The sequence below is a fragment of the Gobio gobio genome (assembly GCF_949357685.1).
Source record: "Gobio gobio genome assembly, chromosome: 2".
In the NCBI taxonomy this organism is placed as follows: domain Eukaryota; kingdom Metazoa; phylum Chordata; class Actinopteri; order Cypriniformes; family Gobionidae; genus Gobio; species Gobio gobio.
Genome location: NC_137098.1, coordinates 34,279,032 through 34,304,841, shown reverse-complemented (window position 1 = coordinate 34,304,841; position 25,810 = coordinate 34,279,032). Strand labels below are relative to the sequence as shown.

General features: G+C 38.5%; 1 protein-coding gene across 2 annotated transcripts in view; it reads right to left on the bottom strand.

Moving 5' to 3' along the window:
- tshz3b (teashirt zinc finger homeobox 3b) overlaps positions 1–2,694 on the bottom strand; it is a 36,412-nt gene extending 33,718 nt beyond the window's left edge. The window contains exons 1-2 of one of the 2 annotated variants that reach the window (XR_013816073.1): positions 2,387–2,565; positions 1,658–2,011 (exon numbers count right to left, since the gene is read on the bottom strand). Coding sequence is in view for 1 of the 2 variants with exons in the window: in XM_079810793.1 (XP_079666919.1) it covers positions 1,658–1,697 (40 nt within the window). In the remaining variant the exon portion in view is untranslated. Of the gene's footprint in view, positions 1–1,657; positions 2,012–2,386 lie in introns of both variants that reach the window. The other variant, XM_079810793.1, reaches the window with a different exon arrangement.
- Positions 2,695–25,810: the final 23,116 nt, after the last annotated feature.

The window sequence follows — 25,810 nt, the reverse complement described above, 5'->3', positions numbered from 1 at the left end:
TTGCTTTGACGGGTCAGACTGATGGAGCAAACCATTCTTCCGTCTCCAGATTAGGTTATTAGTTTTGTGCATGCGTGCGTGTGCGTGTTTTCGTAGGACTGTAGGTGTGCCCTCTATCGGACCGTTCACGAGCGTTTCATGCTCCGGTAATATTCGTGTCAGTGTTGATCGTGCCCATCAAACAGTACAGATCTGCACATGACACATTTGCCGCATGTGCTTATGAACGGTCCTCAACTGTTGAATCCGATTGTCAATAGTCTACTTGTTTTTATTTAGATACGATCTTCACCTGAAAGCTTCACCAGTAAATATTTTGTCATGTATCATACGGTAACAGCATGTAATTCATCCATGAATAAACAAAGACTTCTTGTGTCTCCCAGTAAAGTTAGACAAGGATTCCAACAAAAAAACAAAAAAAAAAATCACAAGACGTGCGTATTCTAGTTTTGAACACAACAAGAATATCAGTCACTGCTTGCGTAGGCCTAAAAAGACATTAGCAACAGTTAAGCTGACAGATTTCTATTTTGGTTCCTTTGACTGCATCGTTTTCCCTTGTTGCAAATTTGTCAACTAACAATCAAAATGTCACGAGGTATCCCTTGACGTGTTATTTTTAGACAGTTCATTAAAAACAAAGCGAAACGGATTTAGATGTCGCCTATCGTTATTTAAACGGCCTGTTTTTGTCATGTCCCTCATGGTAGTTTGAGCGGTGGAAGGAAACGTGGCCTTGTGCATCGGCCTATGTGAAGAAGAAGAAGAAAAAAAGAAGAAAATCAGCAATTAAAGATGTTTTAATGGGCGGTTGTCAGAGCAGACGTGACGTCACGGGGTTGTGGCGTTGCCATGGAGAGTGATTTATTGATGTTTATCAGGAGGAATGAATAGATCAAAGAGCAGCCGAATGACAGGCGATCAATCAGCCGTCAAATCAAAGATGGCAATTGTCCATTAAAGGCTCTTCTTAGACCCCTCGTGCGTCGGCTACAAAATAACCTCTGAGTCTCTCCCAGAAACCGAGAAGAGTGATCAAAATAAATAAATAATAACAATAAAGTTGGCTTTTTGTGATCAAATGTTTTCGCACAAAAGCCCCCCCAAACAACGAAGGCGAGCATCAAAGAGAGTCATGACAGTCAGCTGACATCTAAGCCCTTTTTTCTGCGCTTCTTTACAGATCTCTAATTCATGGAGTCAATATCTACGCCCTACGAGGAAAAAGAGCGGTGTAAAACAGAGAACAATCAAAGGACTTGTAGTCGACTCAGTTTCAGCTGCATGGAGCTAGGCGAGTGAAATAGTCAGTATTCACGGGAATAAGTTAAACATTGTTGTTATTCATTCAGTTGACTACTCTGATTAAAGGAGATGCCAGTATGCTAGACTAGCATAATAAACTTAGCAAAAAACGACAGACTTTCAAAAAAAAAAAAAATTAAAAGAAAAGAAAGAAAAACTTTTTTTCGAATAGCCTACACATCATCCCGCTAAGTAAAGGAGTAGTGGATAATTCCGGATCATTCACACACACACACACACACGCACGCGCGCACACACACACACATTTTCAGCGTTAGGCTACTATGAAAATAGCACACGCAAAACGGGGAGGTGAAGAGGAGCAAATGAAGAAGAAAATGAGCCATACCTGCCGAGCGCCGGGGCGCTTGCTGTTTCCTCCGCGGCATGTTTCTCTTTCAGGGTTTTTTTTTCAGGAGCCCCTGAGATCCCGAGAGCTGCTCCGCTTCTGCTCTGATACACGGCACCTGGGGCGCTTTCACACGCCTGACATGTATCGGCAGTTTTCAAACCCAAAAAATCAGACGGTAAGATCTGAAGAGGATGAAGACGAAGCGGGATTTTCCCCCTCTTTCCTCTCTCTCTTTCCCCCCGCGCGTCTTTTGGATATGACGGAGAGTCGAGCCGCTACAGTGGGGAGAAAAACCGCTCGTGCCTCAGTGCGATTCTCACTCACTCCGCGCTGGAAGCTGCAACAGGCAAGCTTAAAGGAAAACGAAATGATCGCGTCACTCAAAGTCTGCAAACAGAGGCAAACATCAAGCACTGTCATATTAACTCCTTCCATCTCGAATGGGTTAGCTAGCTCATGTCATGTGGGTAGGCATATGTCTCTCTCTCTCTCTCTCTTTCTCTCTCTCTCTCCCTACCGCAGCCAACCCCAATGCACTCCAATAGTAAAAGTAGCAGCTCACAAACACAACACTATATAGATATGCAATGATTGACACTTACATAGGAGTGTATCAAATCGACAATCTGACTTAATGTTTTGTTTAAGCCTAAAAACGCTTGCAATGCAGGCAGCATTCGCCTTTATCAATGATTTAGGAAGGTAATAGAGCAAAGCTTTACTTACCCGATCGCTTGAATAAACGTGTTATCCATGAGGAATCCGGTCCGAGTAATCGCATACAATTTGAAAAGCCAAACAATACAAAATAATAATAACACTAATAAATCTGCGCGGTTGTCGCCGATAGCTTTCTGTGAAAAATCCCAAAGACTCCAAGTGCCCCACCGCCTTTCAAACGTCCATCTCTTTTATAAAAAACAAACCGGGCAAGAGACAAAAAGCTTGAAGGAGGAGATGGACGGACTTGTCGCCCGCGCGCTGCCTCGTTTGCTTATTTTGTCCGCGCGCGTTGGGAATCCGCTGAGAGAATCGATGCGATAGGTGTTTGATTGGGTATTCCTGCTTGTAATAACGCACATCAGAAGGAGGGGATGGACTCGGGCTGCGCCTCAGCTGCTGCTGCTGCGAGAGCATGGATCACTGAGCTATTGCCAAACACTTTCTTGGCCGCTAATAGCACTTTTTAGCCTTCTTTGTGGGGCTCGTAGCAGGTAGTTAAAAAACAGCAACGGGCGAAGCAGACGCGTCTTCCTCTCGCTCGCGAGATGCCTTTCTCTTCTGTAATGTCACTTTCGAAAATCCGTTATCAAACGCTTTCTTCACAGAATGGACTTTTTAAGACGGTAAGATCATCATTTTTTCAAATATGTCCATCATCATGGCACCTACTTAAAAACTGTTCTTCTTTTTCGTTTTTGCGTAAACTGGAGTCAAGTGTAAACTCTTTGTAGTGGAGAAAGGCAAAGTTGTCCGTATTGGATGAGAGAGGGGGAGATGGCAACTGTGTCCTCTCTGTTTACTAGCTGAGCGTGAGTTGTCAGGCACTGCCTCTTCCACTAAAGTCCGCGTCTTCGCCTCGCGCTCGTGCTGTCTCCTCTCACATCTGACCGCGAAGGGGATCGCACCGAGCCCTCGAAAGGGGGCAGTTGGAGTCGCAGCGTTCACTAAATCTAGAATGTCCGGAATCTCTCGAATGTCCGCGCGCCGAGCTCACGGGGGGGAAGATTGAAGGGGAAGAGCAGTCTTTCACGGATCCGGGATGTTTTTGCCCAATCTCACTCACTTGTGTGTGCATGCCGTTAGATCCGCCCAAGCATCTGTCCGTCTAACCATTGGCGCATCCATCAGTGTCACACACACACAGACACACACACGCCGCACGGAGTCGCTTTAACTACGGGCAGCCTCTCTTCTTCTTCATCAAACGACGTATAAAGCAAGATCACACTGTTTAGTGGGGGATGCATTCCGATTTTATTGTAAAAGAAATAATGATTTACCCGATTGCTATAGGCTAATGGTGCACCGGGACCTGGTAGCATGTACGAGGATGTAGCCTATTTACAAACTTTAGTGGACGAATGTTTCTCTCTATTACTCACGTTAGCCTCTATTATAGCTACAACTATTAATAATAGCCCACCAACGAGTAATGGCAGCGCAAAATTGCTTAAAAACATTAGGGTATATTTACACACAAAAAAAATCTTAAATTCTTAAAGTAGGTTAACTCAGAAAGTTGATGCAAATAATGTTTTGCACTCTCTTTCTTTCTTTCTTTTTTTTTTTTTTTTGTTGATAGCCAGCTTTTCAGTCTCGTTGGCAGTTTGTCTGAGTGAGGTGGATGTATTTTTCTTGAATTGAAGGGAATTACCTTGATTACCTCGTGAAGGATATTCTGTTTATTTTTAGGGCCATATTTCACTGATTGCCTCGGTGTATGAGCATGGGCAAAACAACTTTAATTATGAACCCCACATTTTTGAAAATCACAGGTATAATTTGACTATTCAAATTTTTAATGTCTGTAAAACTACAATAAGCACAAATAAACTGTGCTAATGTGGACCTGTTTTAGTCTCAAAGACTATTAAACAGGTATGGCTAAAACTCCTTTTAAATGTGTTCTTTTCAGGAGTGTAGATAGATTAATTGGCCTATCTAAACTGAAACATATATGAATACAATTAACGAACGAACGGACGAGAAAACAGTATATTTAAACTACAAGTCATTTACTGTGTGTGTGTGTGTGTGTGTGTGTGTGTGTGTGTGTGTGTGTGTATGTGTAACAGAGAACAGCTGCATGAGTAGCTATATGAACGTGAGCGCGAAGTTCATTGTAACCGCCCCCTTTTATGTGCTTATTCTAAAATGTTATCCAAAAATGTTCTATTGCATCGACATAGGAAGGTTTACAATGCTATTTTGTCAAAAAGCCACAGCACTAACTGTCATTGTGCTCAATTGTCCAAAGAGAAGAAAAAAGTACGTCATTGTCTCGCGTTACACTTGATTTTCTGTGGGTTCCTCAATGTGTTTGTCCTTCATGCGTCTAACAGTATGTTTTGTCCTGCTCTTTTATGTGTTAATCTGTTAAAATATCAAATAACCACTGTTTTTAATGTCAAAACGAAAGACATCTGTTTAACGTGAAACGTAGGCCTTTACTCCTTTAAAAGTCTTTAAGTAATTTTCTTTCTTTTATTAACTTATTAACATACATAACTTGTCCATTATTATTATTATTATTATTATTATTATTATTATTATTATTATTATTATTATTATTATTATTATTATTATTAATTTACAGTCTTCCAGATTTCAGAATATGCAGATTTGTGATTTATTGTTGTTGAGGGAGAAGAGTGACATTATCAAGCAGAGTTTCTAAGAACTTGAACATCACTCTTAAAACATAGAGATAAACTTTATACTTTAATGAATCCTTTACTATTAAATTAAGCTTATGTCCTAATTTATGGGGATGTTGGTTTCATTTTGTTTTATAATTACTAGGCATATCTCCCACTATGAGAAAGGGAGAGAAAGAATATTTGTATCATAAATAATGAGTTATTCAGTACCACTTGGAGGCTCATTTTAATTGCCACATGCGCTGAAGACAACAGGAACGCTAATATGTTTTATTTGTCGCAATAGCATGGCTCATGGTGGCTTTATTAAACATTCCTGCTTTGTAAACTGTTGTTAGTTCAGTTTAAAGAAATAACTTTTCATTGCATCACATTTCTAGTCGAATATGAAGGAAATTAATGCAAGTGTAATCCTGAGCAAGAACACACACGACGATGTTTCTTTTTATTATTCTCCAAAAAGTCACTAGAACTTTGACATTCAGAAAAAAAGAAAAATCACCACTTGATTGTACGAAAAAAAAAAACCTGTAAAAAGTCTTAAATATGTTTTTTTTTCTCTCTCCACATATTAGTAGAGCTCTCACTAGTCGGAGAGATTTGAGAGTTCGTTTCTACCTTTAAACTGAGAGCAAAGTCTGAAATAGCCCCAATGGATCCCAGTCATTAAAGCTTGAGCATTACCCCCACATACCTTTAATCATATACGTATATTTATCCTATACGTTTTATAGTCTAAACTAATACTTCATTGGACAGTTCCAGCCTATTTTAATTACACAGAAGTCTAAATACCGGAGATTAATGCGTTTAATTTGGCCATACTAATCCAAATTTCAGCCTCAGCCCTTTCATTTCCTTCAGTCTGGTTTCCAAAAGTGTCCGATGCAAGCACGCAATTAAAGAAGAGAACGTAAACGTGGGGGGAAAGTGCTTTTTTTGCGCACTATTTTACAGGCATGTGAACTTCTGTTCGTTTGTCTTTTTCCTCATTCGTCTACACATCTTTCTTTTGTCAGACAATTTGTGTCTTAAAAAGAAAAATATTTAATTAAATCTAAGCAATCGTAATTAGTGCCATGCACATAAGTTGAATTGTGAAGAATACAGAGTTTCGTTTGATTCTTTTTACGCAAATTTTTTGCGAGGTAGGATAATACTTACCTAAGCTTAGTTTGAAGAAACATCAATAGCGTATAACAACTTCAATCAATTCAGGAAAACTGAAAAAAAAAAAAAATTTAATTAAATTTTTTTTACAAAAAATCTCTCGTTGTGCTAAATGTAATTCCAGACGCTTCATAATCCCTCTCCAGTTTAACACCTGTTTTCCATTTTGTGATTTCTCTGTACACAAGCTGACACGACACAGATCCACTGGAGGGATCGCAAATCATCCAGAATCAGTACGATCATGTAAAGCAGTGCCAAGTTACAAACTATATAAAACCATGTTTTTTTTTACTCCTGCTCAAATGAAAGTTTAGTTAGACTGTTTATTATGTGGAATTCAGCCTTTTTGTAGTTCATTTGACTAGCTAACTAATAATTTAACATTAGTTGTCCCATAAGTGATGTCATTATGTTTTAGGCATTATATATTGAGGTAGCATAAGCAGGATTTTGATGTTTATACAGTGAGAATACCAGGTGCATATGTTTAACCTCTGGTGCAGATTTAACCTCCCTTAAAATGCTAAATAATTAATTAATGTGTGTGTGTGTGTGTGTGTGTGTGTGTGTGTGTGTGTGTGTGTGTGTGTGTGTGTGTGTGTGTGTGTGTGTGTGTGTGTGTGTGTGTGTGTGTGTGTGTGTGTGTGTGTGTGTGTGTGTGTGTGTGTGTGTGTGTGTGTGTGTGTGTGTGTGTGTGTGTGTGTGTGTGTGTGTGTGTGTGTGTGTGTGTGTGTGTTTTAAACCACCACTATGTTATGGGGACAAAGATGGCAATATCCGAAATCCTTGTCCTTGTGGGGACATTTTTTGTCTCTATGACGAAAACAGCTTATAAATCATACTAAGTGATGTTTTTGCAGAACATTTTCTGTGATGGGTAGGTTTAGGGTTAGGGGATAAATTATACAGTTTGTAAAGTATAAAAATCATGGTGTCTCTAGAAAGTCCCCATAAAACATGAAAACACAACATGATTGTGTGTGTGTGTTCCTGGTAAACCCTGTTTTGTGGGGACCAAATTTCCCACAATGGTAGCAATAGCAGCAAATGTTGACCTTGTGGGGACATTTGTTGGTCCCCATGAGAAAAATAGCTTTTAAATAATACGTCATGATGTTTTTTGAAAATGAAAAGTTTTCTGTGATGGTAGGTTTAGAGGATAGAATATACAGTGTGTACAGTATAAAAAAATCATTAAGTCCCCATAAAACATGGAAACGTGTGTGTGTGTGTGTTCATGTTTTTCCACTTGAATGCACATTAACTCATTGGGACTCTGTGGGGACCTAAATTGAGGATCCCATGAGGTAACAAGCTTATAAAACATATTGAATGAGTTTTTGTTTTTTTGAAAATGTAAAAATGCAGAAAGTTTTCTCTGATGGGTTTAGGGGTAAGGTTAGTGTAAGGGTATAGAATATACAGTTTGTACAGTATAAAAACCATTACGTCTATGAAGAGTCCCCACAAAGATAGCGAACCAGACATGAGTGTGTGTGTGTGTGTGTGTGTGTGTGTGTGTGTGTGTGTGTGTGTGTGTGTGTGTGTGTGTGTGTGTGTGTGTGTGTGTGTGTGTGTGTGTGTGTGTGTGTGTGTGTGTGTGTGTGTGTGTGTGTGTGTGTGTGTGTGTGTGTGTGTGTGTGTGTGTGTGTGTGTGTGTGTGTGTGTGTGTGCGCGTGTTTGTTTGTTTTTGTGATTTATGAGGACACAAATTTGTATAATGGCACAGGTATTACACTGGTATTACGACGTAAACATGAAATATGAGGACATTTCATATAGCTTTAAAAACATATTAAACAATGTTTTATTAAAATTTTGAATGTTTCCTGTGATGGGTATGTTTTGGGGTGGGGGTAGTGTAGGGGGATAGCATGTACAGTTTGTACAGTATAAAAACCATTACGCCTATGGGATGTCCTCACTAAGATAGCAAAACAAACCTGTGTGTGTGCGTTTACTTCAATGAAAAATTAAGACTATAGGTTCATAAAATGTATAGCTTAATAGCATATATTGCTTAAATGAATAGTCTTTATTCAAGTCAATAAAAATAAATCTTTGACAAAGATCCTTTGTAATAGACTTTTTAAAGGTTGGTCAGCATTGTTGATTATTTATACTGTTATCATACCGACAAGAGCATGTTTATATGGAGCAGAGGCACAGTTGGATGTGATCAATATAGTGTAGAGCATTAGTCATCAGTCAGAGGGGGAGAGCTGAAGTTAAAGCTGAAGTTGAGCTTTATTGGCCAAGTAAGACTGCTCTTGAATTGCTCCCAACATTAAACAAAAAACAATAAACGATGCAATACAATGTAAAATGCAACATATAGCACAGCAAACGATACACAGGTTAGGCCCAGGGCAGCAGCAGGCGCTCATTGTTTTAAGGAACATCTCTTATGAATAAAGGTTAATATATGGTGACACCACCCATGAGACTAGGAGACCCAGCTGTACTAGACCAGGGTCAGATCGGGCTAGACCCAGACAAAACATGCTCAGCTTGGTACCCAACTCATTTTTGTGGTTTAAAGAGGGCAAATGTCTTTACCGTCATATCCTTACCTTTTGGAAAATAAATGGCTAGGACTAGATCCTGGCCAGCTATAAAAAGCATGTGTCGTAATTAGAACTAGAGATTTCCCGCTTCTGGAGCTCACGCTCTCCTGCACCGCGCATCTTCACGGCACACTTGTTCCTAGTAGTGTGTGTAAAGAGGCATCAGAGAGATCTACACAAGAGAGGCAAACTTTGATACAGTAGCAAGCAACAAAAGCCTATTCTAGACATCAGACACACAAAATATTTTCTTATATCACATATCTGTGGCAGTTTTACATTGATTGCACTCACTCTCTTTTTTGCTCTACACTCTCATTGAAAATTCATTGATTACTTGTAATCTAACAGTAATCTGGGTAACTTGCAGTGCAGTACAGATCAAAGACTGAAATGTAGCCAGATATAAAAACGTAGCGTAATATCATAAAGTACAATGGAATCCTGTCCATTCAAACACTGGCCTCCTCAGATTTTGAAATAATAATAAATAAATAAAAAGTATTTTTTTATAATTATGTAAAAGTGTCTAAAGTGTGATCTCTCCTGGCATCATGTGTACACTGTGTAAATGTAGGTAATTATCCCGGATATTTAGAACTGGTTCACCATGTGTCTAGTTTGGCTCACAATTGTTGTTCAGCCCTGAAAGTTAAAGTGTCCTCAGAGGAAGAAAAGGACTGCTGGCCTCGTCAGAGAGGAACAATATTTCCTCTGCCTCTTACTGCTGATGTGTGTCTCACACTCTGGTATGTCCTTCTTCCTCAGAAGAACCTTAAGTGTTGGGGGCTGCTCTTTTGTTTCTCTCTCTCTCTCTCTCTCTCTGACTCCTTCTCTCTCTCTGGGTGTGCTAGCTTGCAGGGTTGAGAGGGCAAGTGCTGACCAGCCCTCTTTCTTTGCCTGTTACTAGGTCATGGAGCGCCCCCCTCCCCGCTCTCATACCTCTTTCTCCGGCACCTTCCCATCCTCTGCCACCAGGGAGAGGGTAATTTAAGCCCTGCTTGATATATCCAATTCATCACTGTCCCACAGTCGCGCTTCAAAATTAAAGTCTGATCTACAAAGTTAAAGCAGGTTGAGATAAAAATTGGCATAGGTCAGAGAAGGAGGGAGCAGTCAAAACATGTGGTGCGTTTTCATCTCTTTTGATTTATGCTTTCAAGGAGAGCAGTAGAAATTAAAACACTAACCAGTTCTATCAGTTGTAGCTTATGTTGTGGTCATTAAAGCCAAAACTGTAAAATCGGGTTTAGGTTTGATTGGAAGATGATGAACATTTTAGAGAAATGTGTTACTTCAGAGGTTGATGTGAGGGTCAATGACAAGTGTATATCCAATATACTATATACCCTCAAACCTCTGAAGTAACACATTTCTCTAAAATGTTCCTATATATATATATATATATATATATATATTATATATATATATATATATATATATATATATATATATATATATATATATATATATATATATATATATATATATATATATATATATATATATATATATATATATATATATATATATATATATATATACATATACCCACATATATATATATATATATATATATATATATATATATATATATATATATATATATATATATATATATATATATATATATATATATATATATATATATATCATATATATACATATATGAACATTTTAGATATTTTTACTATATAAATATTTTACTATATAAGATAAAATATTAAAAAAATAAATAACAAGTTAAAGAAATAGTTCACCCAGTTCACCCATATATATATTAGGGCTGTCAAAAGATTAATTGCGATTAATCGCATCCAAAATAAAAGTTTGTGTTTACATAATATATGTGTGTGTACTATGTTAATTATTATTTATATATAAATACACACACAAGCATGTATATATTTAAGAAAAAAATATTATTTTTATATATAAAACATTTATATTTATATATATTATATAAATGTATATACAGTATATACATGCAAATATTTCTTAAATATATACATGAATGTGTGTGTATTTATGTATAAATAATAATTAACACACATATATTATGTAAACACAAACTTTTATTTTGGATGCGATTAATCGCGATTAATCTTTTGACATATATTTAAATATAGGAACATTTTTGATATTTTTACTTTATATATATATATATATATATATATATATATATATATATATATATATATATATACATATATATATACATATATATATTATGATAAAATACACACACTTTATATAATAAAGACACACAAATAAGATAAAATATTTAAAAAATAAATAACAAGTTAAAGAAATAGTTCACCCATACAATTTTTCATCATTTAACCCCCATGCTATTCTTAACCTCTATGACTTTATTTCTTCTGTGGAACATAAAAGAAGAAGAAATGTCTCTTTTTTACGGCGGAAAGCAGTGGTAACCAAAACTATTTGGTTACCACTGATTTCCACTGTCTTGGTACATTCTTCAAACATTATTCTTTTGTGTTCAGCGAGAGTGTTATGCAGATTACAACATAATCGGAGAGTAAATGATAACAGAATATACATTTTTGGGTTAAAACGTGTAAAATTCTGACTCTTTTAATGTTGGTTGCAAACATTTTTTTAAGTAATACCAATTTGACGAAAAGTTACAATTTAAACTGAATATCATGTGGTGTAACCAAGTAAAAAACACACAATTATATAAAAAACATAATATATAGATATACTTTTTTCAAGAAAGTTGTTACATTTTTAACTTGTGTGATTTTTTTTTTCAATCAAGATATTGATAAAAATATCAAAATTAAATTGAATGCAGAAAATGAAGCGTTCTCAACACAGAGGTGTAATTTTGTATGTAGGATTTTTCAAATAAATGTATATAAAATGCAAGTAGGCCATTGTAGTCTTTTTTTCATCTTCTTTTAATTCACAGCAAATTAGGCTACATACCAAAGAAATCAGTTCAAATGACATGGTTTAGCTCAATAGTTTCCTGGTTTGATGTCAGCGCCATTATTGACTGTATGCAGTTTTTTTGATCTTGAAAGCATTTTCTGCAGATTATCATTGCCGAAACAGACAGTGATTGAAGCTCCTGAGTGAGATAAAGATTTGTGGTGTGTGTTTGTGCTGGAGATATATGATGGGTGACTGTGATTATACAATAAATGAGCAGATGTGGGTGAAGAGCTTGATTATGAGTGAATGTTTGACTTTGATGTAGTGGTGAAAGAATGACCAAGTAAAAGAAAACAACTTTCACTTTAATGGGCCCGTGGAACTCTGTCTGATTGGACGGAATGACGTAAAGCAGGCATGAGTCAGTCGTGATTGAAGGAACATGTGAGTGTGTGTGTGAGGGACATGGAGCGGTTGAGGCGTATCAGCTCACAATAAAGACTGATTGTTAGTGTGTGAGAGTGCACATGATGTGTGTGGGAGAGGAAGCAAGTGTGTGTGTGTGTGTGTGTGTGTGTGTGTGTGTGTGTGTGTGTGTGTGTGTGTGTGTGTGTGTGTGTGTGTGTGTGTGTGTGTGTGTGTGTGTGTGTGTGTGTGTGTGTGTGTGTGTGTGTGTGTGTGTGTGTGTGTGTGTGTGTGTGTGTGTGTGTGTGTGTGTGTGTGTGTGTGTGTGTGTGTGTGTGTGTGTGCATCTGTGTGCGTATTTGAGCATGACCGCGTATATACGAACTTGTGTGTGTGTGCAAAACGGCACATTTTCATTCATTTTGTGTGTGGGAATAAGCCTGCATGTGATTGCCTTGCATCTCTGTGTGCGGGACCTGATCCACGGCGCTGTATGGTAAACAGGAACGTTTTCCCTGGAAGGAGGAATTTCCCCCAGCAGCCCCCTATAGCAGTAATGGTGGTGGTAATGAGCTGCAGCTGTCAGAGCTCTTTCCGCCTCTCGTCCCTGATTCATGTTCCTGCCGCACAACATCTACAACTGGAACAAATGTTTACCCCAATGAAAACCAGACAAACACGGCCGGCCCGGCTCAAAGCTCCTAACGGAATAACTAATAGCCCCGGCTCTGTTTTAGCGCTAATAATGATGTAAGTGAGCTCTGAAATGCAGACCTTCAAGGTCAACAGCACTGACCATCAAACAAGGTCATCATTATTTTAAGACACAGGCATTGCTGACATTTAATTGACCAAAAATGCTATATTTTTGATATCATTTTACACTTGTTTTGGCATAACAGAAGATGTTTAGCGTGAAGGGAGTCTTTAAAGAAATGCAGAATACAATGCAACCATATACTGTTCGTAAAATCCAGTGTTCCAATCAAGGCATATGTGTGTTTTTATAGAGCAGATGGAGCTTGACTCATTCTGGCTTCCTGACTGGGTTTCCTCCCAGTATTCTACTCCCATGAGGTTGATATTACTAGAGAGCACAATCTATATCCATTGGAATGAGTGTCATGATTCAGGGATCGGGGTGAGTCGCTGATTGTGACTGAGCTGGAATGGGATAATCCGAAATGTGTTTTCATAACTTTTTATAACTTGCTGTCATTATGCTGCTGTTTAAATATAGCTTCTGTCTTTTTGCATTCCGCTTGGCCATTTTTCCCTTCTGCAAATGGCATTCTCACATCCTTTTTTATTGTGGCTGTTTTACCTTCTTCTATTCATAATAAAGAATCGAATGCATTAAGTGATGTAGAGAGATAAAGCGCCTCAGAGTGTGTTTGTGTGTTTACCCCATGCGGCCATTAATGCTACGGCTGTGTGCCAGAGATGACATTAATCCATTAATCACTTTTTTTTTCTTTTCTTTTTTTTTGTATTTGTGCAGGCCTTCTTTATTAATTAGATGTGATGTAACGCTGATACAACCTTTCTCTGTCGGACTTCCTTCCTCATTACACACACAAACTCCCATCAGCCACCTGTCAAAAGACCCCACCCTGGAAATCAGACTCTGGGAACTGTAAGAAAAGACATGGAGACTATGACACAAAAAGGAGGGGGAGACTAGAAGCTATGGAACAAAATAATAAGGGTTTAAAAACTAGCAAGGAGTGCTGGGGGGGGGGGGGGGGGGGGGGGGGTTAAAGATCAGCCACATCTGGCCTAAAAGATCAACCTTTCTTCCTTTTTCCCTCTCTCTTTCTGCTGTCTTGTCAACCGTGTGAGAGCCACTTCACTATGCTGGTGTTTATCTTACGCTGACATTCTCTGCTCCATCTATTTTTCAGCCCTCCTAAGCAGAAGCCTTACCTCAAAAACACTCTAGGAGAGTTTGATGATAGAGAGAGAAAGTGAGAGTAAAGGATACGAATAAATCACCACAATCTCATGGCAATTTGTAACTATTTTACATTTTGCCAAATTGTATGTTGTATGAATTAGTACATTTTCAAACGATCTGCTTATGCCCCAGTGACGGGGGATGTTTAGGGGAGGGGTGGTTAGGGATGGACCTTCATGCTTACTTCCACATTCAAATTGTATGAATTCATATGGAATCGCCACCTCGTAAAATAGTTTTCCTGTGAGATCGGGTTGGAATAAATATACTTACAGTAGGTATAGGTCACTAATTGTATTAAAACAAATATGAGCAGGTCAGATACACATGTGTATAACCCTGTGTGTGCGTATGTGTGTGTAGCAATTTCAAGCTAATTATATCATATCAGATAGATAGAGATAGATAGATGATAGATAGATAGATAGATAGATAGATAGATAGATAGATAGATAGATAGATAGATAGATAGATAGATAGATAGATAGATAGATAGATAGATAGATAGATAGATAGATAGATAGATAGATAGATAGATAGATAGATAGATAGATAGATAGATATTCTTTGACTCAAAGATGAGAGAGAGAGAGAAAGAGAGAGAGAGAGAGAGAGAGAGAGAGAGAGAGAGAGAACATCCCGCTCAGTAGAACCAATAATCACATTACAGCTGAACCAATGTGACACATTGCTTTTGAATATAAATCTGATCAGAAGACAAATTCAAATAGCCATATCAGTACACACACACACACTCACTATCAGATGTCATCATGTTGACCCCTGGCGGACTTGGTTTACAATGAGAGACTCATAGTGCACCCAGAGGCTCGCCTTTACAGCCCAATGATTAGCATTCCCGTGGCTAAACCCAGACGCTAGAAGAAGTGACACTTGAGAGCTTGCTACTGTATGTTTCCTGCCAGTGTAAATCAGCGCTTCCACATATTCTCCTTACGTCCCTCTGAGAGTTATCCAGGGCATGTCTAAAATACACAGGCACAGAATGTATCAGAGAGGAGTTTGATTAAACATGCTAATTTGATATTAGCATGATGTGCTTTGTATTTATTGAAAATGCTCAAAATGAAAGATATCTTTCATAGTACCTATTTTGGTCGGTATTGCCAGTGATATGAGTTCTATTTTTACCAAATGCAAACATTTGTGAATTCAATGAGGAGGTTTTCCCCTCTGAAATGGGACCTGATGTGGAGAGGCTGTCCTCACTTTAAGCAGGAAGTGATGCGTCTCACACCTGACCATAGCTAACCACTCATCTAGCCATCATAGATTCAAAAAGGGCTCAGTTTGTACAAGTCTATAACAGGTGCAGGAGGAAGGGCACGCAAGGGTTCCGAAAAGGAGGTTGACATGTCAAAGGTCAAATGTGTGAATGAGCCCACAGTCAGCAGGGCTAAATAAATAATAATAATACAATGTAAATGAAAGAAATACTTCCTGCAGATCTACTATACGAGATGGTTTTCATCTCTGTTTGTGTGTATGTGCACACAGGAAGGTGACTAATTAAATGAGTGCATTAATTACACGTTAGACACAAGACACGGTGCATGATCTCTATGTGTGCGCATACGCTTCCAACAATTCAAAACCGTGAATACAATGGCAATAATACAAAATAGGCTCACACTGCGTGTGTAATGACTAAATGAAATGAAGCCTGCTGGTTTTCTTGGGCTCATTGTGGCCAGTGTTCAGCTGTATTTTAGTACTGTGTTTCCCAGCCAAATGTCATGCAAAGTGTCTGCAAAATGGTTTGATCTGAGCAAATTAATGTTGGACATAAAAGTCTAGCTTTCTCTTGGGCAGAGGCCAGGCTTTTCAGAGAGAAAGGGAAAAAGCACTTAGTTGTAAAAGCGAGTTGTGCTTTACATTTTGATTAGGTCGTTTTTCATGACTGAACAAAAAAAGAAAGAAAAGAAAATAGAAAAGCTTGTGATTTCAGGGGTTAATGTGAGGTATTTATTCCCTGTGGCACTGATAAGCTCCACAATATATATTTTTTTCTCTCTGGGAAAAAAATTGTGATACAGTACATCAACATTTATACTTTGAATATCAGAAATTGTTTTCAACTCTTAACGTGAAAAACTACAGTACATTTATACTCTATCTCTATCTCTATCTCTATCTCTATCTCTATCTCTATCTCTATCTCTCTCTCTCTCTCTCTCTCTCTCTCTCTTTCTCTCTCTCTCTCTCTCTCTTTGTGTATATCATACTAACATATATCTATAAAAACAGGCAGAAACAATAAACCAGCCCATGAATGGTTCGTAATACTCCTATCCATAATTGCAATGCTTCAGTCTGTGAGTAAAAATAAAGGCCTCCATCATAATGTCAGTCTCAGACGCTCTGACTTGGATCATGATCTATGAGCGGTTGGCTCCATGGTAACCAGTATTAAGTGGACACTATAATCATATCATTAATTCAGCTTTGTGACCTCTTTGTCTCTATTTTTAAAAGCAGGTGAGAAGGTAACAGAGCTCCACACTCCTCTGTAAAACAGCTCTCCACTCTTACACAGCAGAGCAATTTTACACTACCACACATCATTGGAGAACCAGTGGGAGGTCTCTTAATGCCTTTACTGAAGAAAAAAAACAGACAGGGAGATTTTTTTGTTTCTTATCATATGATTAGTAGGTATGCAGCCTGCTGTGACTTGACTATATATTGTAATAGAGACATTTAGTGTTTCTATCGCTTTGTTTTTCAAAATGTTGTTCTTTAATCAATAAACTCTCTCTCTCTCTCTCTCTCTCTCTCTCTCTCTCTCTCTCTCTCTCTCTCTCTCTCTCTCTCTCTCTCTATATATATATATATATATATATATATATATATGTTATATATGTCTTATCAAGGCTGCATTTATTTGATCAAAAAATAGAGTAAAAACAATATTATTATAACAAAATAACATTTTTCTGAATATATTTGTATAAATTTAATCTGTGATGGCAAAGCTAAATTTTCAGTAGCCATTAATCCAATCTTAATTGTCACATGATCCTTCAAAAATCATTCTAATATGCTGATTTGCTGCTGATCTGTCAGTCACTTCAACGTGGTGTTGATGACTGACACTAGGGGTCGCAGTTGGGAGCCCCAAATTCCTCTGATACCCCAATGAGAATTGGTAAGTGGAATTTGCATGCCACTCCCCCAGACATACGGGTATAAAAGAAAGACGGTGTGCATCACTCATTCAGATTTGTTCTTTGGAACCGAGGCGAGTGTCATCTCTACACAAGCTCATTTCATTCACCTCTGGATGAAGAAAGTTTCTTTTTCAGCGGCTGGTCTGTCTCCAAGCAGTGTGCAGATAAGTGCAGAGAGAGTTCCCATGGGAGCTTCAGCAACATAAGAGACTAGCTTTCCTCTAAAAGAGCAAACACAGAGGGAGAACATCTTTTTAAAGACGCCTTCCCGTCTGGATGCGGTCGATATCTTTGAGCCTCCAACGGTCACGATCGTTGTCTGAAGTGTTTGGGTCTCACCCACGTTGAGACAGCGTTTGTGGATTGCAAATGTCCTCATTGCAAGAACATGACCGTGGAAACATTGCGATCACAATTCTCTTTTCTGGTAAGTCACCTCAGTTGCTTGTCCTGGTCCTTCTACGATTCACAAGGCTGTGGCGGCTAGCACTGAGGGCAATATGAGGGCAATGGGAGTGTTTCCGCCAGGTCAATCGCCACGACCCACCTGTTCCTCGTCTTGCACAATACACACGGTGGAGTTCCTAGATGACTTTGGCGGCGCACCTGATTTATCATGTGGGGCTCTGGATGAGGACGATCTATCAATAGCAGCATCGAAGGGCAGGCTTATGCCTTCCAATGCTAAGGAGTCGGCTGGACTCCCACCCTTGAGTGTCGTAGCTCAGTCTGACAGTCTGAGTCTGATGCAGAGTTGGCAGCTATGCTTGCCTGGGCCGCATCGAACATCAGGCTGGAGTGGAATCCTCCACTCCCGGGTGGATGATTGGTATCTGGGCTCGGAACGCGACTCACAGCCACGCCCGGCCCCAGTCCCTTTTTTCCCAGAAGTGCATGAAGAGCTGACAAAGTCGTGGTGGGCACAATTGTGTAGAAATAGTTTGAATACTATAAAGGCCAGATGAGTTTTGAAGGCCTCATGGCCTATGTGACAGTGAGAAATAATTATTACAAAGGTCAAATGCATCTGAGAAATGCTTATTAGCCCATCCCCTAAGCAGTTTTTGCAAAGTCAGGGTTTTTTTCAGTAAACAACAGGTGGCTGTGAATGAATAAGACCATTATTAAGAGGTGAACAAAATATGTGACTTGGAGGCTTCTTGCCTCTGGAAAAGATTTGATTGTCCTTGGAAAATGTTACATCTTGCCTCTGAGAAAGGGTTGACCATGAATTGGCAGGATTCCACAATTAGAGAGAAAGGCAAGAGAAGTAAAACTTAATGGTGGGAAACAAGAGGGGTGAATCAAACTAGAAAATGAAGTTGCTTGGTCATTGCGGAACAACAAATAAGAAAAAAAGTATAAGAATGGCGCCCTTGCCAGGGACAAATTCAGATGTCCTGCAGGCATCTCGGCTTTGTTGCTTTGTTCAATAAAGTCTTACTTTGACTTCTGGAACTCTGCCTCTTGAGCTTAATTTTCTCTACAACGTTTTCTCAAAACCTTTCTCCACAACACCGGTCCTACTTCACAAGCTCTTCTACCCTCACCACCCTTGACGGTGGGACGGCCAGGAGGTATATGTGTGTTCCACTGGTGGAGCGTGCGGTTGCAATGCATTTATGCCTGCAAAATGCCGACAAATTCCCATTCAGGGCCTGAAAGTTCACTTAAGCTCTAATGGCGAAGGCTTACAAAGTGAAAGTAAAAGTGACATGTGAACGCCAAGTACGATAAGCCATACTTGGAATTTGTCATTTGCATTTAACCCATCTAAGTTAGTGCATGCACATTAGGAGTAGTGAGTAGTGAACACGCATCCACTGCAAATCAATGACACGCATCAGAGCAGCGGGCAGCCATTTTTGCTGTGGCACCCGGGGTGCGATTGGGGGTTAGGTCAAGGGCACCTCAGTCATTTATTGTATTGAGAATCCAGCCCGCAACCTTCGGGTTACCAGTCTGACTCTCTAACCATTAGGCCACAACTGCCCCTTACAGTGCTGCTGGACAGGCCGTCTCCATCTTGCATGCTATGGCCATCCTGCAGGTCCATCAAGCCAAACGAAGGGTAGTTCTGAGCCAGGCTGAGCTAGAATATCTGTCTCCAAACAGAGGATGGCCCATTGGATTGTGGATGCCATTGCCTTAGCATACCAGGCCCAAGGCATGCACACTCCTTGAGAAATGTCTCTCTAACAGACATCTGTAGATCATCAGGCTGGGCGACATAATAGTAATCCCGGATAGTAATCCCATATGATGTATTGTCCAAGATATAGTTTCCCTAACGGTAAACCTGTGTCTTCCCCTATGCAGAGCTCTGTCTCTGCCGGCAGTCACTGTGTTTGAGAGAAAAGGTCAAAAGACTGGCTGAAGCGACTTATTCCCATGCTAAGTACTGTCCTGTGACTTACGTGGGGCGTTGGGTAGGTTAAGATGTTGCGAGTGCACTTGTTACCCAACACAAGGGGCTTGTCGACAACTGTATCGCCAAAACCTTGTAACACGGTTCAGCTGTTGTGGCGTTTTCCCCAGGGGTCCCCTAGTGTCAGTCATTGACACTACGTTGAAGTGACTGACAAATAGGGAACGTCTCAGTTACCTGATTGAGGGAACGAGATGTGGTGTCCCTTCTGCCACAACGCTGAACTGCCTGCTGAAAAGGCCAGGACACTGTATTGGATCCTCAGCACATACCCGAATGAGTATACCCTTTTATACTCATATTTCTGGGGGAGTGGCATGCAAATTCTCATTGGACTTTTCTCAAAGTATCAGAGGTGTTTGGGGCTCCGGAGTACGACCCCTAGTGTCAGTCATCGACACCACGTCTCATTCTCTCCATCAGGGAATGGAGGTTACAATAGTAACCAAGACGTTTTTACTGAATTATATTTTTGTGGAAACCATGATACACTACCCCTCAAACGTTTGTGGTATGTACATTTTTTTCTCTTTTAATTTAAATGATTAAATTCGGAAAAAAAAATAAATAAATTAAATTAATATTTCAGCCAAATCAGCATATTAGAATGATTTCTAAAGGATCATGTGACACTGAACACTGGAGTAATGGCTGCTGGGAATTCAGCTTTGCCATCAAAGAAATAAATTCCAATATAAACATATTTATAAACAAATAGAAAAGTTATTCTAAGTTGTAATAATATTTCTATTCATTACTATTGAAGTTGCTTTTAACTGTTGTTGTTTTTTTATAGAAGTGAATATCCTGAAGAATCAGATGGATAGCGCTTGTATATGATTTCTTGAATTCAGGTCAGTGCCAAATCACATCATGTTCACAGTCATACTGCTCACATTCATGCATTCACTCTCTCGGATGAATCTCTCATCCACCTGTGCAGAAGACAAGAATCAGTCTAGTCACACCAAGTAACTTTTGCATAAATAACAAGCTCATCAAAGACATTAAGTGAAATTACACATGAGAAGGACCATATGCACGAAAATACAGACACACAGACCAAAGTGAAAGGTGCACTCACACATGCCGCTGATATGCATAGAAAGGTGTCTGTCGCTGTTAATATCATTCTGTCTGCTAAGTGAACGTCTCAGTCACCTCTCATTTCCTTCTCCTCATCATCATCGTTCTCGCTCTCTTTTTTACTCTTTCACACACAAGTAGACACATCATCATCATCTTCATCATCTCACACCCATCAGCATCAGCGGACATGCACACTCACGCATATCCAGAAACGGAGAGATGCTCTTTCTGAGTGAAAGAGGGAGAGATGACAAGTAAGAGGGGAGAACACAGGAAGCACATTAGTTATCGGTCTCTCCCTTTCACATCCCATTACAGTTACACTCTTCCATCTGCCCCCTCACTCTTCTTCACCTCAAACAGTCTGCCCTGCTGCACTTTACCTGACTAAATGACACTTCACACCACACATACAGATGACCAGCTGAAATATTTACAAAGCCGTATGATTGAAAAAAGAAGCAAGGATTGATGAAATAAAAGGGAAAGAAAGAAAGAAATTATATATATATATATATGTGTGTGTGTGTGTGTGTGTGTGTGTGTGTGTGTGTGTGTGTGTGTGTGTGTGTGTGTGTGTGTGTGTGTGTGTGTGTGTGTGTGTGTGTGTGTGTGTGTGTGTGTGTGTGTGTGTGTGTGTGTGTGTGTGTGTGTGTGTGTGTGTTAAATTGATCAAAAAAGGCATTTACATTGTTGTTACAAAAAGATTATTTACTTAAATAAATACTATTCTTTTAAACTTTATTTATCAAAAAAAAAAAGAATAATGGTTTCCACAAAAATATTAAGCAGCACAACTGTTTTTAACATTGATAATATTGAGAAATATTTATTGAGAACCAAATCAGCATATTAGAATGATTTCTGATTGATCATGTGACACTCAAGATTTGAGTAAAGATGCTGAAAATTCAGCTTTGCCATCACAGGAATAAATTAAAAAATATATTAGCAAAACAGTTATTTTAAAATATAACATTATTTCACAATATTACTGTTTTTACTATGTTTTTTTTATCATAAATGTAGCCTTGTTGAGCATAAGAGACCTCTTTCAGAAACATAAAAAAACAAACACAAACACACACAAGGTTTTTCTTAATACTATTTCAGTCTTTCTACTTTGAAATTCCATGGCTAATTCTGTGTTACTTGACTTTCTTTCTAATAATTTATGAAATCTGTAGAAACAATTTCTGAGTTCACCATTTTTCTCAGTATATTCCTTCACAGACACTGATCTGCTTATTTCACTTGCTGTCTGTCCATAAACTTAAATTCTCTTTTTCCCTTCCCCTTTAAACAAACGCAAAGCTATAAAATACAATTATCATGAGGTCGTCATATATTTATCTCATTTACAAAGCTTTTTCTTCCATTATTGCTAAAAGTAAACGTTGCAGCCACGGGAGAAAGAGCATTGTTGAAAAGCCACAGTTGTGTTTGTCCCTCTAGACTCTCCATACACACAGACCTTGAGGGGGGCTCGCACAGAAGCTCTTCAGGGGGTTGTTAGCTGTGAGCTTAGCCACCACAAGGGCTCCAGCTCACGCACTAATTATTTTCATAGTCAGCCGTGTGTGCAGAGCTGGCCTGCGAGTTGTGCAAATGCTTATTTAAGCTGTGTAACTGACATCCATATGGTTTTTATCACCATGAAGAAACGTTTGAACTGGTTATGTTTTCATGCGGCCAAGGCTCTGACCTGTCTGTCAGAAACACTCATATGTGTTGCGTCTCTGGGAAATTCTATTCCATAATGTTCTGGATCAGCATGTTTTTCCTTCACTGAGTCACTGTTGTACTGTAAAAGTGTTAATAAAAACTAAACCACATTTGTCGTTTTTAGTGCTGTCTTTTTTTTCTTTTTGGGAATGATTGAACGTTTTAATGAATGAATGTTTTCCATAACACGGTACTGTGGTACTCTTTATTGTGTAAGTAAGATTTTGTCATTGTGATGCTGTATTTTTATCATTAAATATATGTTAGCGAAAACTCGAAAATCATGACTATTAAATTACATCACAACTATTTGGTGGTCTGTTACAAGAGACACTTGTCAATGACCGTCTACCACAACAAACTGCAACAAAGCCAGTGGAAAGTCACACACTGAGGTACTGGGTGAAATGTGTCATTTCTGAGCTAACCGATGAATCAGAGCACATCTTTGGGAGCTTCTGATGCATCCCGTCTCTGATACACTTGCTGCAGAACACTGAAACTCCAGCCCAATTACAATTCTGTTCATGCAAAACATTAAAGCCACAACACCACAATGCAGCATAACCACAGGCATTGTCAGGGACAATTGTTTAAGAAATGTAATTCTGTGTAAAAACGTCCAAATGTCTCTCTGTACAGTAGTTGTACGGGCAGTATTACTTTAAATAAACATTGCAATTCCAGCATGGGTTTGTGAATAAATAGAACAAAAGGCAAAGAAGCGGATTTCCTCTGCTGATTGCAGCCAGATGTTAGCAAGGGTCTGCTGCCGCTTAACTGGCTATTAAGAGGGAAATTTGGAGTAATTCAATAAATAAAGCCGCCATAGGAACTATAGTCTAATGTGTTATAATGCAGGCCGAGAGCTTTCACGCTCTCCCTTGTAGTGTAAACACTTACAAATAAATAGATAAAGGTAAACACACATAGTGTAACTTTTTGAGTGGATTAAAAAGAGAGGGGGAAAAAAAATCACATTTGAATTACAGGAAATAAGGAAGATTCATGACAAATAAAAAAGTGTTAATGTGTTTTTAGATGCATAAATCAATTAGAATAAATGTAAATACGTTAACATGTCACTAGATGAGCCATTTTAAAATTGTTCTCATTTTATTAAAATGTTGAATTTACTTTCAAGCAGTGTCAAATTATATAATTAGCCTGAGTAAAAACATAATTAAACAAATTATTATGAGTTTTCCTTTTGCTTTAATGACAGCAGCACTCCAGCTGCATAAACTCCACAAGTTTGTGTAAAGCCTGATGATCATGTTCTCCAGCATGATTTGAACTAGAAAAAGTAGTCCATTTTATGTCATAATTTTTATTATTATTGTTTTTCCAGAATAGGTTACAATTAGATTTTAGATTTAAATCGAATTCCATTAGATCATTTTCCTTTTCTCTGTATCTTGCTTCATTCACGCACACAAAAAACACTGGATACAAAGAAGATGTTGTTGTCCCCAGTGGATTTATTATGGATCTGTTTGCTTTGGTGAGTACATGTCAAGTGCTTTCAGCATCCAAGTCTTCTCTCTCTCTCTCTCTCTCTCTCTCTCTCTCTCTCTCTCATTCAGACCCAAGTGTAATTAAGTAAACAATGCTAGTGTTAGGATTCCAAGAATTGAATCAATAAAAATAACTGATAGAACCCCATATAGTATCAGTGCAAGGAACACACACACACAGAGAGAGAGAGAGAGAGAGAGAGAGAGAGAGAGAGAGTGAGTGAGTGTGAGAGAGAGATTCTAAATAATCAAACATATCCCACAGACAGTAAAACACTTGTCATTTCCTCCTCTCCCACTCTATATTCTCTCACTCCTCCTCATTCGCTCTAACCCACATTCGTGTGTGTGACACAGGTGATCATATCGTCATACAGATAACTCCAGTACGAAAAGAGAGAGAGAGGCAGAAAGGTCAGAGACACTGAGTGAAACGGATAAAGGCTAATGATTATCTCAACCTTTATCTAATCAATAATCATTTATCCAGCAATATTACCGCCAGCTACTGGCCATTCTCTATTATCCCAGCACAGACGCCAGTGGCTGTATTGTCTCAGTCTGTCAGCTTTATGGGCTGGGTGAATGGTAGGTGAACATCAGGGCTGTGATACTCTCTGTGTGGCGGGCGGCTTTAGTGGTACAGTATATCTGTGCAGTATATGCGTAGTCTCTGTGCCAAACTAATTCCATTACAGCTAATGTACAGTGTGTATATGTAATAAATCTGGGATTCAATACCTAATTTAAACCTAGAAACCTTAAGCATTGCTATTATTGAGAAATGGGTTCATTTTTGTAATTCAGCTTTTCACTGGAATTATCCAGATAATATAATATAATGTAATTTATCATATAATATCTATCTATCTATCTATCTATCTATCTATCTATCTATCTATCTATCTATCTATCTATCTATCTATCTATCTATCTATCTATCTATCTATCTATCTATCTATCTATCTATCTATCTATCTATCTATCTATCTATCTATCTATCTATCTATCTATCTATCTATCTATCTATCTATCTATCTATCTATCTATCTATCTATCTATCTATCTATCTATCTCCTTGAATCTAGTGTGCCATTTTTGTATTTGTTATACATGATCAGAAAGATAATTTGAAACTAACAAATAATACTACATTTGAATAAAATTAAATAAATACAAATATGAATAAAATACATTTTAATATAGCAGTTTACAAATTGTTCTCATTTTTATTCAAATGAGCTAAAAAACACAGAAATGACACCCCCTCCCCTTTCCCCATCTCTCTGTCTGCTACTGATGCCATCATAACCTCCCTCTTTATTGCTTTTAATGACTCTCTCTTTCCTTTCATTAATTCTTTATCGATTTCTCTGGACTGCCGTTGAATTAATTTCCAATTACTGAGGATTAGAAGAATAGACAAATGCATATGTTTGCATCTGGTTTCGAGAGCGCATTCCGGCGTGTAAGCACATATGTTTGGGAATAGCGGGAAACATGTTGACAAACATGTTTTTTTGTTAGTTTTTTTCAGATCAAATGTGTTTTCCCACTCACAGTATTTTAATGTGGTTGAGGATTTTCTTTTTCATAGGCTGGAGAATTCAAATAAAATAAAAATCTTGCACGCAATCACGAGCGCGCGCACACACATATATGGACTACACAGGAGAGTGTTGTGAATCTGACAGAAGGAAATTGCAGGAAAGGTCAGTGTGAGCTAATGGCTAGGGTACCTTACATGAAATAAGTCCAGAGCCTTTTGACAGCTCCCTCAGTGTCACAGTACAGCCTTTAACTACCGC